The sequence below is a fragment of the Eleutherodactylus coqui genome, chromosome 9, assembly GCF_035609145.1.
Source record: "Eleutherodactylus coqui strain aEleCoq1 chromosome 9, aEleCoq1.hap1, whole genome shotgun sequence".
Classification (NCBI taxonomy): domain Eukaryota; kingdom Metazoa; phylum Chordata; class Amphibia; order Anura; family Eleutherodactylidae; genus Eleutherodactylus; species Eleutherodactylus coqui.
Genome location: NC_089845.1, coordinates 17965942 through 17982666, shown reverse-complemented (window position 1 = coordinate 17982666; position 16725 = coordinate 17965942). Strand labels below are relative to the sequence as shown.

General features: G+C 45.4%; 1 protein-coding gene across 1 annotated transcript in view; it reads left to right on the top strand.

Moving 5' to 3' along the window:
- The window catches only part of CDH20 (cadherin 20), a 97854-nt gene that overhangs the window by 44605 nt on the left and 36524 nt on the right, over positions 1-16725 (top strand). The window contains exon 5 of the mRNA XM_066579183.1: positions 15977-16171. Within this exon, the coding sequence (XP_066435280.1) occupies positions 15977-16171 (195 nt within the window). The remainder of the gene's footprint in view (positions 1-15976; positions 16172-16725) is intronic.

Sequence of the window (16725 nt, the reverse complement as noted above, 5' to 3'; positions counted from 1 at the left end):
CAGGGGTGGAGAATAACGGTGAGATCATCACAGGTTCTTCATCCCGAGTGCTGTGCTTTTTGTCATCCCTCTTGTATGGGATGAGGAATGTATGTAGCAGAGCTGTATGTGATGTACATGTAGCAGTGCTCTGTGTGTGACGTACATATAGCAGAGCTGTGTGGTGCATTGCGCCACCAGAAACAGTGGTACTATAATTTCCTAATAATTACTACGTAGTCAAAGTACTAATGACCACTTGTCTGTGAGTGACTGTGTGTGAGTTACATGCTCCGCCCCTGATCACATGACTGTGACGTCATTACAGGTCCTTCAATATTTTGACCAACTCCAACCATCATCCATCATCCAAGTCCTTCAGTGAATTATATGTGGGGATGTCATTCACTATATATTTATATTATAAGTGGTGTATTGCGCCACCAGAAACACTGGTACTTTAAATACTACTAATAACTAGTATGTTAGAAAGATGGTGGAAATAGCAAGTCTAATTCACTGGACAATAGTTGGGATAAACCCTTTAAGTTAGTGCAATATTTACGAAAGTGAAAGCTATAAGCCAATTGATGAGATTGGTGAAGGGATTCTGTATGGGGTCTGAGGTCTCACATTGTATAATGGAAGACTGCATTTATGTTGTGCCAAATAAGTATGCTACATATGTTCACCTATGGCAGGAACTCCTAATTTTAGTTCTTGACGTCTTGATGGTAAAGATGACTCTTTTTATAAACTCACTACCCATAGCCTTTAAATCGTTAAAACGTGAGATATATATATATATATAGTTCATGATTGTCTGATTTTACTCCAGAGACCAAATACAAAACTTCAATAAAACCCAACAGACAAATAACACTAAATGTCCTGTCCCCTAATCAAATGTAAATCGATTGACAGAAAATCTATATATCCTATTATATGCCTTGAAATCAAAGGTTGTTTCTGTTCCAACTTATAATTGCTGGACCAGCTATTTAATACTTGGATGCAGTTTTATAGGCCGTTTCATTTTAAAACCACCAATGGGCCTCTTGTAGTTCAAAGTAGTTGCAACAGTCATCTATGAGATCACACTCATGGTAATAAATGAGGACTACATTTTGCAGAACTGCCAACTTTGCTATATAAGTTAATTGGATCTCTTTAGTGTGATAAAATAGATAAATAAGTAGATTTATAGGAACTGTAGCAAGCAGAAGCAATGCCGTCTGTGTTCAATAATGTCTTCTGTCATCCTCCACATCTCCGGCAATTCTAATTCAGTGGATATTATAGGAGCCTGCTGATTACATTACATCATTAGCTGTCACTTGCTCTTTACCTTTGGATCGCTGTAGAAAAGTTCCTAAATCAAGGCTGATAAAGGACTACTAAAACTGTTAACTAGTAAAATGGATAATATGGCTACGTAGTCATTTAGAGGGCATGACTACCCTAACCCCTTAGTGACAGCCAATACACCTTTTTACTGACCTCATTAATGGGCTTTTTAACTTGCACATACATATGTTTAAGGTGGTGGCTTAGATGACTACTGACAGCCAGGCTCCTGCTCTAACCACCAGATGTGGAGAAACATCAGATCCTGGCAGTTTAACCCATGGCAATTGCAGCATTTAGGCAGATGACAGGGATAGGGGGGTCCTTGTGTAACTCATTGGCAACTCACAGTGTGATTGAAAGTTATCAATGGGTCCCCAGGGAAGCTGGAGGTCTGACAAAGGCCTATATGTCTGCTATGTAGCTCAGACTATTAGACTGCGCCTCTGGTAGAGTCTAATAGGCTGCTGTCGTAGGCTTAATAGAATGCACTACATAAGTAATGCAGTGCACTATTGAAGCGATTGAAGAATCACATCTTAAGTCGCCTTGAGGGACTAAAAAATAGCTTAATTTAAGCAGAAAAAAATCCAGTTTAAATAAATATGCATTTTTCCCAAACAAAAAATCAATTTCTAAATAGATAAAATATCAAAGAAAATTTTTAAAAAGCAACATATTATAGGTATTAACACATTCCTAATAAACCAGACAATTAAAATATTTTATTTATCGTACATAGAGATGAGCGAGCACCAAAATGCTCGGGTGCTCGTTACTCAGGACGAAATTTTCGCGATGCTCGAGGGTTCGTTTCGAGTAACGAACCCCATTGAAGTCAATGGGCGACCCGGGCATTTTTGTATATCGCCGATGCTCGCTAAGGTTTCCATTTGTGAAAATCGGGGCAATTCAAGAAAGTGATGGGAACGACACAGCAACGGATAGGGCAGGCGAGGGGTTACATGTTGGGCTGCATCTCAAGTTCACAGGTCCCACTATTAAGCCACAATAGCGGCAAGAGTGGGCCCCCCCCCCCTCCGCACTGTCAGCATAAAGATCGTTCTTCTCTGCCGCAGCAGTAACAGCTGTGGCAGAGAAGAACGATGTTAGCCCATTGAATTCAATGGAGCCAGCAATACAGCCGACTCCATTGAAAGCAATGGGCTGCCGACGATCGCGGGATGAATTGCAGGGAAGGGCTTATATATTTAGTCGGCTGTATTGCTGGCTCCATTGAATTCAATGGGCTAACATCGTTCTTCTCTGCCACAGCTGTTACAGCTGTGGCAGAGAAGAATGATTTCTCTTCTATAAGTTCTCAATGGGGTCGGCGCTGCTGCCGCCGGCCCCATTGAGCGCATATACAGAAGAGAACAGGAATCGCAGATAGGTGCGATCTGCAATTTCTGTTCTGTAATTTATCGGACAAGCGCATAAAAAGCGCTCATGTGTCCGATAAAAATTCGCCGGACGCATGCGCAAATCGTGCGAAAAACGCCTGTCTGACTAAGGCCTTAGTCAGACGGGCGTTTTTTCGCGCGATTTGCAGATCGCATGACGGATGCGCATCCGCAAATCGTGTGACCGGTGCCCGAAAATCGGGCGGAGCTGTCCAGCGCATTGCATTCAATGGAGCCGGCAATACAGCCCGCTCCATTGAAAGCAATGCGCTGCGGGCGAGTGTGGGATGAATTGTCGGGAAGGGCTTAAATATATAAGCCCTTCCCTGCAATTCATCCAGAAAAGTGTTAAACTAAAAAATATATATATACTGACCTGCTCCCGGCAGCCGGAGTTCCGCGTGGCCGTCCTGCAGTGGGTGTGAAGGGGGTGTGAGTCAGACCTGCCCCCTGATTGGCTCAGCGCTGAGCCAATCAGGGGGCAGGTCTGACTCACACCCCCTTCACACCCACTGAATGGGTGTGAGTGAGACCTGCCTCTGATTGGCTCAGCGCTGAGCCAATCAGGGGGCAGGTCTGACTCACACCCCCTTCACACCCACTGCAGGTGGATGTGGATGTGGGGTCAGATTAGCTCTATTTCCAAGTTCACCCATTGTTTCTGGAGTTTGTGAAAGAGACAACCAAAGAGAAGGAACGCCATGGAACGGTTCACCTTGGGGTTGGGAAGCTTCACTTCCTTTGGGCTGCTGTTGAGAAATCCAGGGAGGAGGATCAGATGCTACACTGATGGCTCGCCCAAGAAGGGCAGCAGGAGACCTCCAATGGGGTAGGTACCTCCAGGAGATGCTTCTTGTTGGCTGATAGTGACAGGGAGTCTGGATAGTGTTTTAATAAACGGAGTGCCAGTGAAGTAAGATGGCAGTTCCAGGCAGTCAGGCACGAGTCATGACAGCTCTTGTTTCCTGCGCTGGGCAGAATGCTCTATGAATGCTCTGCCCAAACAATAAGCAAGTAGTCAGGGGGTCTGGTACTGTTGCTTTCTCCCAACCCTGGAGTATAGGAACTTTTTAGCAATATTTTTTCTTGCTAAAAACTAAGTCTTAGGGCTTATTCCCATGACTGTGTTTACACCGGTATTTGTGCATACTAAAATCTGCGCGCTAAACACAGAGTGTAGAACCTATTAACTTTAATGGGTTTGATCCCATAAGTGCATTTTGCGCACGCAGTAAAGTTGGACCTACTCTATTTTCCTGCGATTTGCGGAGCCAAAGTCCCATAGAAGTCTATGGAGCACTGCACAAAATGCAGGAAAAGAACACATCTGGAGCTCATTAGGCTTTAAATAGAAATGAAATCCAAGAAAAGGGAGTGTCTAGCCATTAAAACCACGAAAAGTGTGTGTCAATCGCGTGTGTGAACTGGTCTTGCATGCGCAAAAAGTACAGTACTATGCCAAACATGCGCACAACACACATGCAATTGAAGCCCAATATAACAGGTTTTTAAAAAAGTAAGTTAAGTTGTTGTCCAATCTCAATCTATCCCCCCCTTCCCCATCCAGTATTACTGAGAGCTAGGGGCCCTAATTCCCCAAAGGGACTCAGCAGTGGAGCAGAAGTAGCATATTCCGTCCCTCTCGATAGTCTTCAACAATAGCTGGATGAGCACATATAAGGCCTGCCTTCCACATTCATACTCATCGCACTAGGTTGGATATTGCTCAATTAAGCCACCTCTTCCCATAATAACTCTTCATTCTGCCAGTCAGAAGGCCCAATAACTTCCCATATAAAAATCTGCACATGAAATGAATAAGTGCATTTTAGTTGAGGACTCTCTGCTTTGTGCTTTCATGAATAGTATTATTAAACTACTTATCTCATGAGCACATCCCACGCATCTCCAGTCTTTGGCCTTTTATCGTGTTTATTGTTTAAGTATTCTCTGCAGACTTCCGTTAAGTACGTCTCTATAGACTTCGGTTATTCTCCCTTTTTTGGTTCCTTAAGTATGCTGATGGTCGGGTTGTGATTTAATTCTAACCTACTACAATCTTTACCTCGTCTAGTGTATGCCCCCACTAGAATGCAGGGCCCACTCCTCACATAATGCCTCTTCTCCCTTTATCATCAAAGATTTCCATATCATTTACTCTATTCTTCACTATTGTTTCTCCCTCCTTCTCTACTCTAATTACTTTCCTGGCGATGCATCCTACTGGCAGTCTTGTCCCTGTAATTATCTAAGTCCCACTTCTCTCTTACAATCTATTTCCAAGTCTCTGTTTTGATTCTATAAATAATCTGTCTGATCATCATTAGTTTAAGATTGACAGAAGTGCATCAACTTCCAGAATGTACTTTTCAGAAAACTGCCAGTTGCAAAAGTTTTAGCAAGACTCCTAAAGAGTTAACCTAAGAAACTTCTGTAATATCAGTATAATATTGCTGTGGAGTGTTACCGCTTGGGGTTTAAGTCTGGCCACGGGTAATACCTGCATGGAGCTGCTCTGGATTTTCTATGGGTTTCCTCCCACACCTGTTGCCGATAGGTTAGTTGGCCTTAGTGTGGGAGAGAGTAAAATGTAGGCATAGGACTTGGTGATCATCCATGTACAGAACGGCAGAATATGTTAGAGTTATAGAAACAAAATAAATAGATGTAGAAAAAAAAGTTTTATTTTTTTCAAATCTAATGGATTTCACTTTTTGCCAGACATTGGGTTATATCACCTTCAAGAGGTAGAAGATTGAGCTGCATAGACTGATCAGGATATTTTATGAGGAGGAACACTCAGAAATGTTTATTTGCCTAAAACATGAACATTTATTGCAGATGTCTCAGGGATTATTACATCACGTCCTCATTAGATGTGCAGCGTAGAGGGGAATTATAGAATGTGTCTCATCCTGCTGGCAGATTGCATAAAAGGAACTTTATTTTCTTTCATTATTGTATTTCCCCAGCACTCACCTGTGTCATGGGATGTCATTAACTAGATGGAGCTATACAGCATTATACTGTACTGGAAGTTTCTAAGTGACTGCCCTGTATAAACCTTCCCTGACTTATAAAATAAGTAGACGCCAGTGTTGGAGTAATCACTTCATTTAGGTGATACTTAAAGGGTATTGTGGCCTCATCAGTCAGGTATGCCAAATTCGACGATGCATCGAAGAAGAATACAGTGTGCAACAGACAAGTGGCGTTTTTCCGATTCCCTTGCCCTTTGAAAGCTCTTTATTGAGTAAAAAATATATATAGAAAACACTGTAGCACCAGCTGATCATGAGCCGACACCGCCCGCCGGGCATCCAATCATCGTATGACAGTTGAGTTGGGTTTCCCAACTCAGCAATAGCCATCAAATTATTCTAAAAGCTACAGTTGACGTGTCAGTTACATTATCTCAAACTTCCATGTGAACATAGAAAATTGCTAAATGCTAAAGTTAGTAGTTATATTATCTCAGTGTCATGATCAAGTGCAGGTTTGGAGCCTCTTGTTGCAACCAGTATGGGTTGGTAGTGTGGTCAGGGGGAAGCCAGAGGTTGGTACACTGGTAGTATCGGTTGCGGTACAAAGAAGCAGACAGGTAGCATAGTCAGGGTGAAGACAGTGGTTGGTACACAGGTAGTATCGGTTGCCGTACAAAGGAGTAGACAAGTAGCGTAGTCAGGGGGAAGCCAGGGGTCGGTACACAGGTAGTATCGGTTGCGGTACAAAGGAGCAGACAAGTAGCATAGTCAGGGTGAAGCCAGAGGTCGGTACACAGATAGTATTGGCTGCAGTGTGGTACAAAGGAGCAGACAGGTAGCGTAGTCAGGGGGAAGCCAGGGGTCGGTACACAGGTAGTATCGGTTGCGGTACAAAGGAGCAGACAAGTAGCATAGTCAGGGTGAAGCCAGAGGTCGGTACACAGATAGTATTGGCTGCAGTGTGGTACAAAGGAGCAGACAGGTAGCGTAGTCAGGGTAAAGCTAGAGGTTGGTACACAGGTAGTATCGGTTGTGGTACAAAGGAGCAGACAAGTAGCATAGTCAGGATAAAGCCAGAGGTCGATACACAGGTAGTATTGGCTGCAGTGCATTACAAAGGAGCAGACAGGTAGCATAGTCAGGGGATGTCAGTAAACAGGTAGTATTGGTTGTGGTACAAAGGAGCAGACAGGTAGCATAGTCAGGGGAAGCCAGAGGTAGGTACAAAAGTTTATCCATTTGCAGTATGGAGGAGCAGGCAGGTGGCGGAGCTTGACTACAGGCTTGTGAGCACAATAATTATGCAAGGATGGGATGTGCTGAACCAGGTTATATAGGGTGTGCATTTCGGGAAAGAGGGTGGAGCAATCAAGGAAACATGGACTGTATAAGAGCTAGGAACAAGGGACAGGAACAAAGGTTAGCAGGGGAGCTTGTTAAAGGGCTGGATCGCTCAACACGTAGAGCTGCTGCCTGGAACACAGGAGCTCCTAGGTTCGAGCCCTGACACTCAGTAATTGTAAACATATACACTGGCGTACATATAGGGGGGTGCTGGGGGTGCGGTTGCGACCCAGCCCCTGAGCCCCTGGGGGCCCACGGGGCTTACTTTCCACGACACTGACTGACTGCACTTACTTTCACTATGGTCTCTGCGCAGGCAGGCAGCCTCTCCTGCACATCGGTGCTTCCTCCCAGGACCTCCGCTCAGACTCCTCCCCCATCTGGTTCTCCAGCACTGAGATCATCAGAGGGGAGGAGTCTGAGCGGAGGTCCTGGGAGGAAGCACCGATGTGCAGGAGAGGCTGCCTGCCTGCGCAGAGACCATAGTGAAAGTAAGTGCAGTCAGTGAGAGGGAACGTCCTCGGTATGATTAAGAGGGGGGAGGGGGGGGAGTGAGGGGTGTTCTGTGTGTGATGGTGAGTGGGGGAAACGAGGGGTGTTCTGTGTGATGGGGAGTGGGGGGGACGAGGGGTGTTCTGTGTGATGGGGAGTTGGGGTGAGTGAGGGGGGTTCTGTGTGATGGGGAGTGGGGGTGAGTGAGGGGGGTTCTGTGTGATGGGGAGTGGGGGTGAGTGAGGGGGGTGAGTGAGGGGTGTTCTGTGTGTGATTGTGAGTGGGGGAAACGAGGGGTGTTCTGTGTGATGGGGAGTGGGGGGGACGAGGGGTGTTCTGTGTGATGGGGAGTTGGGGTGAGTGAGGGGGGTTCTGTGTGATGGGGAGTGGGGGTGAGTGAGGGGGGTTCTGTGTGATGGGGAGTGGGGGTGAGTGAGGGGGGTTCTGTGTGATGGGGAGGGGGGTGAGTGAGGGGTGTTCTGTGTGTGATGGTGAGTGGGGGAAATGAGGGGTGTTCTGTGTGATGGGGAGTGGGGGGGACGAGGGGTGTTCTGTGTGATGGGGAGTTGGGGTGAGTGAGGGGGGTTCTGTGTGATGGGGAGTGGGGGTGAGTGAGGGGGGTTCTGTGTGATGGGGAGTGGGGGTGAGTGAGGGGGGTTCTGTGTGATGGGGAGTGGGGGTGAGTGAGGGGGGGTTCTGTGTGATGGGGAGTGGGGGTGAGTGAGGGGGGTTCTGTGTGATGGGGAGTGGGGGTGAGTGAGGGGGGTTCTGTGTGTGATGGGAGTGGGGGGGACGAGGGGTGTTCTGTGTGATAGGGAGTTGGGGTGAGTGAGGGGGGTTCTGTGTGATGGGGAGTGGGGGTGAGTGAGGGGTGTTCTGTGTGATGGGGAGTGGGGGGGACGAGGGGGGTTCTGTGTGATGGGGAGTGGGGGTGAGTGAGGGGGGTTCTGTGTGTGATGGGGAGTGGGGGTGAGTGAGGGGTGTTCTGTGTGATGGGGAGTAGGGGGGGACGAGGGGTGTTCTGTGTGATGGGGAGTGAGGGTGAGTGAGGGGGGTTCTGTGTGATGGGGAGTGGGGGTGAGTGAGGGGTGTTCTGTGTGATGGGGAGTGGGGGGGAACGAGGGGTGTTCTGTGTGATGGGGAGTGGGGGGGGACGAGGGGTGTTCTGTGTGATGGGGAGTGGGGGTGAGTGAGGGGGGTTCTGTGTGATGGGGAGTGGGGGTGAGTGAGGGGGGTTCTGTGTGATGGGGAGTGGGGGTGGGTGAGGGGGGTTCTGCGAGCCGGCACCTGACTTCACTATTAGAGGTATGCTAGAACCGAGCCGCTGTATTGGTGACTAAGGGCTCAATGCCACAGCCCCACAGCTCGAAGCACCTACATCACTGTCCGCGGGAGCCACAGCAATCACTCACATTCCCAGCCATGCACGCTTCCGGCAGGACCACATACGGCTTTGTGTAAGTCACTGCACATCTGCTTAGTGTGAATCTTTTAATGTAATGTCTATGGGCAGTGTATCGATACAAGTGTACAGGGCTCACGTTACTTGGTACGCAGAGAGAGAGAGCATGCTGGGATTACCACGTGTGCATAATACGTGGTGAAAACCTGGTCGTGGACATGAGCCCTAACATGTTATAAAAGTTAGCTTATGCTGTCCCCAATGTATGTGTGCCTGTATGTGTATATATAATTATTTTTTTCTTGGGGAAGCAGAGCCTGCCTTGATGCTTGTGTTCTGGATGTTTTAAAAATCTAAAACCCCTGATTACTAATGATCCATTGATGGGTCATTAAAAAAAAAACAGTAATGTAGCTAAAAGTGATATACAAGGAGTAGCTGTGAAAAGGAGTGGTGGGTGGACAGGTCTGGAAGGGGGCCCCAAGCTAAACTTTTGCACCCGGGCCCATGAGCCTCTAGCTACGCCCCTGAACATATACAATTAATAAATGCTAAAGCTAGCAGTTTCATTATCTTGGGCTTGTTGGAAACATATACAATTTTTAAATGCTGAAATTGGCAATTATCTTATCCAATGCTTGCACAGAGAACACACATTATACTAGAGCCTCACCCAGTCTCAGGCACAGAAAAAGTATGGTCAAATATGCCGATGCACACGCAAAAAAGCATCATTCTTTGCACAAAAACACTGCGTTCTTGCACGCGCCAGTACATATACACTCATATGACGCCAGCCTAAAGACATAAAAAATGTAGTGCAAGGCATGTAAACCAGTTTTTTGGCGCCAATTCAGGCCAGAATCCTGGTGTATTTAGCTTATCAAATATTCACAGGCTCAAAAGCCCAGCAAGACATTCAATATCAAAGTAATTCATAAGTTGACAAAGTAGAATGAACAGGTGGCACTCGACAATATCCCATTCCGTAGCAGTACTTTATTCCAGAACCACGTCCTCAATTTTACTCCTGCGCTTTAGCTATGGAATAAAGTAGTGCTTTGGAATTTGCTATGATCCAGTGCTGCCTGTTCTCTCCACTTCATAGATTTAGGATATTTTTATAATGGCAGAGCACTGTTGATTACCATACAGAAAATGCGGTCAAACGTTTTTCTTATCCATTTGGCGAGTGCCATTTGCTTCCATTTCAAGTTTGAATTCATAAGTTGTACTCCAGTTTGTTGGCGGACAAAACCTTTGATAGAAGTTGCAAATTCATAACTTTTGGTGACATTTCGAAAAAGTTTTAGAGCGGACAGTTTCTCAATGATTAACGTGTGAAAGGAACATGGTTTTTTTTCTGTACTGAAGATTCCAGGATTTTCCCTTAGATCCCTACTGACATTTGGCTGACTATTGCTCGCTAACATATACTGCCATATAAAACATCTTGATAAGAATTTCTACCAGGTTTTATTATTGCTTCCATTCCTTATCTCACCAGCATGCGGACTGCTTGCCATTGGTTACACAAATAGGAATGCTCAGTGCTAAACTAAAGATTATCTCTGCATTGATATGACACTTTATATATAAAATCTGCTTACGTTGACAAGCACTTCTTCAAGATCAGCGCCTTGTGGATGGAACTTTAGTCATGTCATTTAGTCCGCATTGAGAGGCCATTCGTATTTCATACACATAAATTGTCTGATTTTTGACTTGGGATTTTGACAAATCTCCGGAGATGTCACCCGGCTGTAAAGCTCTTGTCTATTGCTTTTGGAGCGGCGCCTTCTCCATGGCCGCAGCTTTGCAGTGCTATTAGTATGATAAATGGAAAACATGGAGAAGCTGGTTGTTTTAAGAGGTGTGAATTTTAAAATGGCGCACATATTTGTGCTAGGCACTTATTCTCTAAGCCGTGCACTGAAAATCCTTCACGAGCGGAGACCTCTCTTCTGTATCATTATGTATCACTGACGCTTCGTATCCTTACAGAGCATGAACAACATCTGTTCTCAGGTACCATGGAAACAACGCTTCCTGTCCAGCGCATTATTGTGATAGAACGAAAAGCCCGCTTAATTAAACAGCCCAACCAATCAGGCGCACGTGATTTCAATCATTTTTTGGAACATGACTACCTTATTGCTTGGGTACTCCATTGAGTGTTCACTGACCCTATAGTAAAGGCTTTTTTTTATTTTTCTCCCATAGACATAGGATAATTGCCAGCAGAAAAAGCTTTGGACAAAAATTAACATTATAAAGCCCAACATTTTACATGCATGGTGGACTTTCTACAGGTAGCGAAGACCCAGAGGAGAATGTAGTTGCTTACAACAGGACTAAACAAGAAAACTCCAACCCCATTGTCCTACTGGGGAGGTGTGAGCACACTGATTGTCAAAAACAATCCCTTCCCTAGAGAATAGAAGCCCTATTCTCGTCTGCACAAGGAAAGACTAGAAGCAATGGAATGAAACTTAGAGAGGGAGGAGACACAGATTACATATTAGACAGTGAGGGTGATCAATGAGTGGAACAGGTTGCCATGGGAGGTGGTGAGTTCTCCTTCAAGAGAAGGTTCAGAGGATGGACAAATATCTGCGTGGGATGATTTGGTGAATCCTGCATTGAGCAGGGGGTTGGACCAGATGACCCAGGAGGTCCCTTCCAACTCTACCATTCTATGATTCTATGAAGCTGTCGGAATCAAATGGAACTTTCTCTGTGTGATTGTAACATTGATATGAGTAAGTGATTCCAATATTAGAGCAAATAGATTATTTATTGTGGAGAACTGACCCCCTGTAGGTAGGCTCTAGTACCCTGTTGTATCGCATTTAACTTGGATACAAGATGTAATACGGGGGCATGGAGGCTCTAGTACCCTGTTGTACCGCCTCTAGCTTGGATACAAGATGTAATACGGGCTGCACGGAGGCTCTAGTACCCTGTTGTACCGCCTCTAGCTTGGATACAAGATGTGATGGAGGCTCTAGTACCATGTTGTATCGCCTCTAGCTTGGATACAAGATGTAATACGGGCTGCTTGGAGGCTCTAGTACCCTGTTGTACCGCATCCAGCTTGGATACAAGATGTGATACAGGCTGCACGGAGGCTCTAGTACCATGTTGTATCGCCTCTAGCTTGGATGCAAGATGTAATACGGGCTGCTTGGAGGCTCTAGTACCCTGTTGTACCACCTCTAGCTTGGATACAAGATGTGATACAGGCTGCACGGAGGCTCTAGTACCCTGTTGTACCGCATCTAGCTTGGATACAAGATGTGATACAGGCTGCACGGAGGCTCTAGTACCATGTTGTATCGCCTCTAGCTTGGATGCAAGATGTAATACGGGCTGCTTGGAGGCTCTAGTACCCTGTTGTACTAGACTTTTTTATTAACTTTTAGAAACAGTCACAAGTTTTGAATTTTGATATATTGGATCTTGTAAATATAAACAGTGTTTTGTGAATCACAATCTCTGCTGCCATCTTCTTTTACCCATCCCTGCTGTTGACTGCAGTGTGCACTCTACCTGTCCGTGGTAGGCGCCGCGCTCTGGTCTCCCATCATTCTCTCTCTGCGCCGCTGTTCACATACTCAGCAGCCACGTACCTGGGACCACTTCCAGCATAATGGCCTGGGGACCCCACAGCGAAGACCTGATCCAACTGTTGGGGTGAAAAAGTGAAGGTCAAGGTTCGTCAGGGGTCGATTCTAGATCAGGCGCAAAGTCAAACCAACGTATGGCACAGCGGATCCGCATCCACTGATCCTGACACAATGTTGTTATTTGGCATCCAGAAGAGACATCCATGGACAGAGGCCAGGCTGGAACTCGCTATGTCGATATAGTGTCTCTTCATCTCTATCCAGTGGCTACCTATGTGCAAATTGTGCCGCTGTCCCCTTGCATTATGAAGTACAATTGTTGCACATGAACACACGATGGAATCCGCCATGAGATGGATCTTCACCATTGTACAAAGCTCTAAATCCTCAGCCTAGACATAGATGTCCTGCCTTTGTGTTTTGCTCTTTTTCATTGCCCATGTTTCCCTATGGAGCCTTCGTTGTTCGTGCAATGTGATGAATCGCAAGAAAAATGTGCAAGAAAATTGCAAGCGGCAGCGATGTTTTTGTGAGAAGAAGCAGCCTCCATTGAAGTCAATGGAAGCCGTCCGGCTGCGGATTCTGTGGGAAAGGGAGGAGTTTAAGAAAAAAAATCTGTACTGCGCATGTCCGAGTTGTGTGGACCATCCGCAGTACAGAAAAAAGAAAAAGACAGCAGGCACATGCGGATGCCACTGCTGCCAGGGCCAGAGTACGCTGTAGTGTTCCGCATGCAGAATCTGGCCCGCCCGTGTGCAGGAGGCTTAAATGTAAGCACCCTCTTATATTTGGGGATGTGGTTGTGTTCAGAATCACATTTAGACTCATGTTAGATAGTAGTCAGCACTGCGCTGCCATGACTTACAGGGATTCTGATTCCCCTATATAAAGTTCGGCTCTTCTAGGAGGATTTTTCTGACATTTTCTTAGTTGGTCCATCAAGAACTTACAGAACATCAAAGGGGTCTGATTGTTGGAAGGTGTCAGTCAGGAGAAGGGGCCAAGACATCTCCAAGCCATCACATATACCATGGGGCACAGTGACGATTGCCATCTAGAAGTGGCTTAAACTTAGCAATTATTATGGGATGTCACAGGCTGACTGCAGTCTGTAAGATACAGAGTGAGGGACAGCGGGGAGCAGGGAGAGGGGAGTATGAGCTGCTAATTATGTGTACACCGGGGGACCCCTTTCTGAAAAAAATACCTTTTTTTATCTCGGACAACCCTTTTAACTAGTTATCATAACGTAATAAATGTCAAGTTAATGTTTGCTATGTTTGTATAGGCCTCTATTCTATATGGAAGTATGCATGCAAACACTCCGTTGTCAGGGGCCGGTATTTTTACCGCACGCATCAGAAAGCAGTAAGCAGTTTTACGGGCGTAGAGTACGAACCCCGTGATGGGTATTGTCAAGGTAAATTGTCTCCTCAGTAGAGGTTGGACATTTTATTTCTTAAAGGGGTTGTCTCGCGCCGAAACGTTTTTTTTTTTTTTCAATAGGCCCCCTGTTCGGTGCGAGACAAACCCAAGGGATGGGTTAAAAAAAAATATATATATATTACTTACCCGAATCCCCGCTCTGCGACGACTTCTTTCTTCCTTCTCCAAGATGGCCGCTGGGATCTTCACCCACGATGCACCGCGGGTCTTCTCCCATGGTGCACCGTGGGCTCTGTGCGGTCCATTGCCGATTCCAGCCTCCTGATTGGCTGGAATCGGCACACGTGACGGGGCGGAGCTACGATGACGACGCGGGACCAGCTCTCCGGCACGAGCGGCCCCATTCACCAGGCAGAAGTCCGGACTGCACAAGCGCGTCTAAAAATGCCAGAAGACAGCGAATTTAGACGGATCCATGGCGACGGGAACGCCAGCAACGGAGCAGGTAAGTGAATAACTTCTGTATGGCTCATAATTAATGCACGATGTACATTACAAAGTGCATTAATATGGCCGTACAGAAGTGTATAACCCCACTTGCTGCCGCGAGACAACCCCTTTAATTCTAAACTAAATGACACCAAATCCTATTGTAATCGCCGCTTCTCTTGTACGTTCGTGATAACGGCACCAGAGCCTCATCATCATCATCACCAGAGAGATCCCCATCCCCATCCATGAGTTCCACATCCTTTTCCAACAATTTGCTTTATTTTCACGGGATACTTCTAGAACTCACTGAGACGAATCAGACGACACCTCACACAACGCACGCTGATTTTAGTACACTTTTTCTTAACTGCACAGAGATCTTAGTTCCTCAAGATGATGGCGCTATTGCATCCCCCGATAACGTCATACAGCGCTCAAAGTCTTGTTGCTGGGTAAAATGAAATATTTAACACTCTCCTCATACCGGTTGACTAGAAATCATGTTGATTTTAAAACGTTCGTGTTTTTGTAGCGCTCACCGCCCCACGTACGCTTCTGAAACTATAGAAGCATGCTGCGTAAAAAAAAAAGTGAAACTACAGAAGTTCTTTCATAACTTTTTCTAATATATTCCCTTTTTACGATGCAAAAATAGTCCACAAATAATTAAAGTGGGAACTGCGATTTTATGTTGTTGTTTTGCGCCATTTGTAATTCTACAACGGCATTTGTGTTTGTGCCATCCATATCTTTCAGGCAAATGCGCTTCAGCACTCAGACATTCTGCTCTCATCGTACTGTGGAGCAATCTAATTGAAATTCTCCACAGTCCAAGATGTCAACATAGAAACTAGTTTAATGTTCTTATACAAAACGAAAGCAGACATCCCAAAAAACCGTGATCTTTGGGGAAATATCCTATGAAGAGGTCAGGCTCATGATAGTCTTTTCAGGAAGAGCAAATGCATCTCAGTAGCTGCAGTGCAAAATCAAGCAACTCAGTCAAGCACTAATTGTATGGGCCAACTTGCATCCACAGTTCTTTCAAGAAGTATTGCTGCCACCTGTTGGCCACAGCTGGTATTGCTGGTCCAAATTAGTTATTTTCTTGCAAAGAATTTACCTGTTACTCGTACAACATTGCAACAATAAAGTGAAGTTGAAGTTTGCCGACATCCAGCTAGTCTGTCATTACAGAGCTGATCGTTACGTTGCAAAATGATGTGAAATGTCCTTATGACTCTATGGTGCTACTTAAGTATATACAGCACTTTTGAGTTGCTTAATTGGATGTAGTAGAGAAATTACATTGATTGGGTAGTTTTAGCATCTGGACAATTACCTCTGCCGTTCTAAATGACATACTTACTGCCATATGGAAGGATATCAATAGTGTTTCTGCAGGACATTACTACAATATCTTCGCCCATTTAAAAAACGCACTTTTTTCATTTAAAAGCTTAAACTAACTTTTTCCATGTAATATATTGTGTAAGCAAAATTATTTTTCTCCTCCAGGCATAATTAGAACAGCTTTAACAAACATGGACAGAGAAGCAAGAGAGTATTATGAAGACAGAGAAGCAAGAGAGTATTATGAAGTGATTATCCAGGCCAAAGACATGGGTGGACAGCTGGGGGGATTAGCTGGAACGACCACAGTTAATATCACTCTCAGCGATGTGAATGACAATCCACCCAGATTCCCTCAAAGTAAGTGTATTATCGCCATCATCGGCTTGTATCATCGGCTCTTCCATGACTTGTTTCTAAGCAGGCGCATCAAGTGCCAAGTTAACACACTGACATAAGGCTTCAGTATCAAGAAGAAATTCCAAAGTTCTGTTATGCGGTTCAATTCCTTCCTGAAATCTCTCTTATATTAAGAGAAATAAGTGTTTTTGTTTTTGAGTCGAACAGATTGCAGAGAGCGGGGTCTGGCATCTTCATCAACTCTTCTTGACAAAAATCAGTTTGTGGGAAAAGTACAATAAAAAGTTTTGTTCTCTTCTATATGGACACCATGATGCGGAGTAGATCCCCGGTATGACAGCGCCCGCACCTCACAGACCCCACTGAATTGGGCCGGTCTCACATGGGCGTATTGGCATTGTGTGCTAGGTACACAATTTTCCTGCATGCAACACACGATGCCAATAGTCCATTGATTTGTATTGGGCCACTTTATTTTGTGGATGTACCTGTGCAAAAAAAAATTGTGGCATTTTCTATCTTGGCCCGTATTACATGCAAATACACGCCCAGAT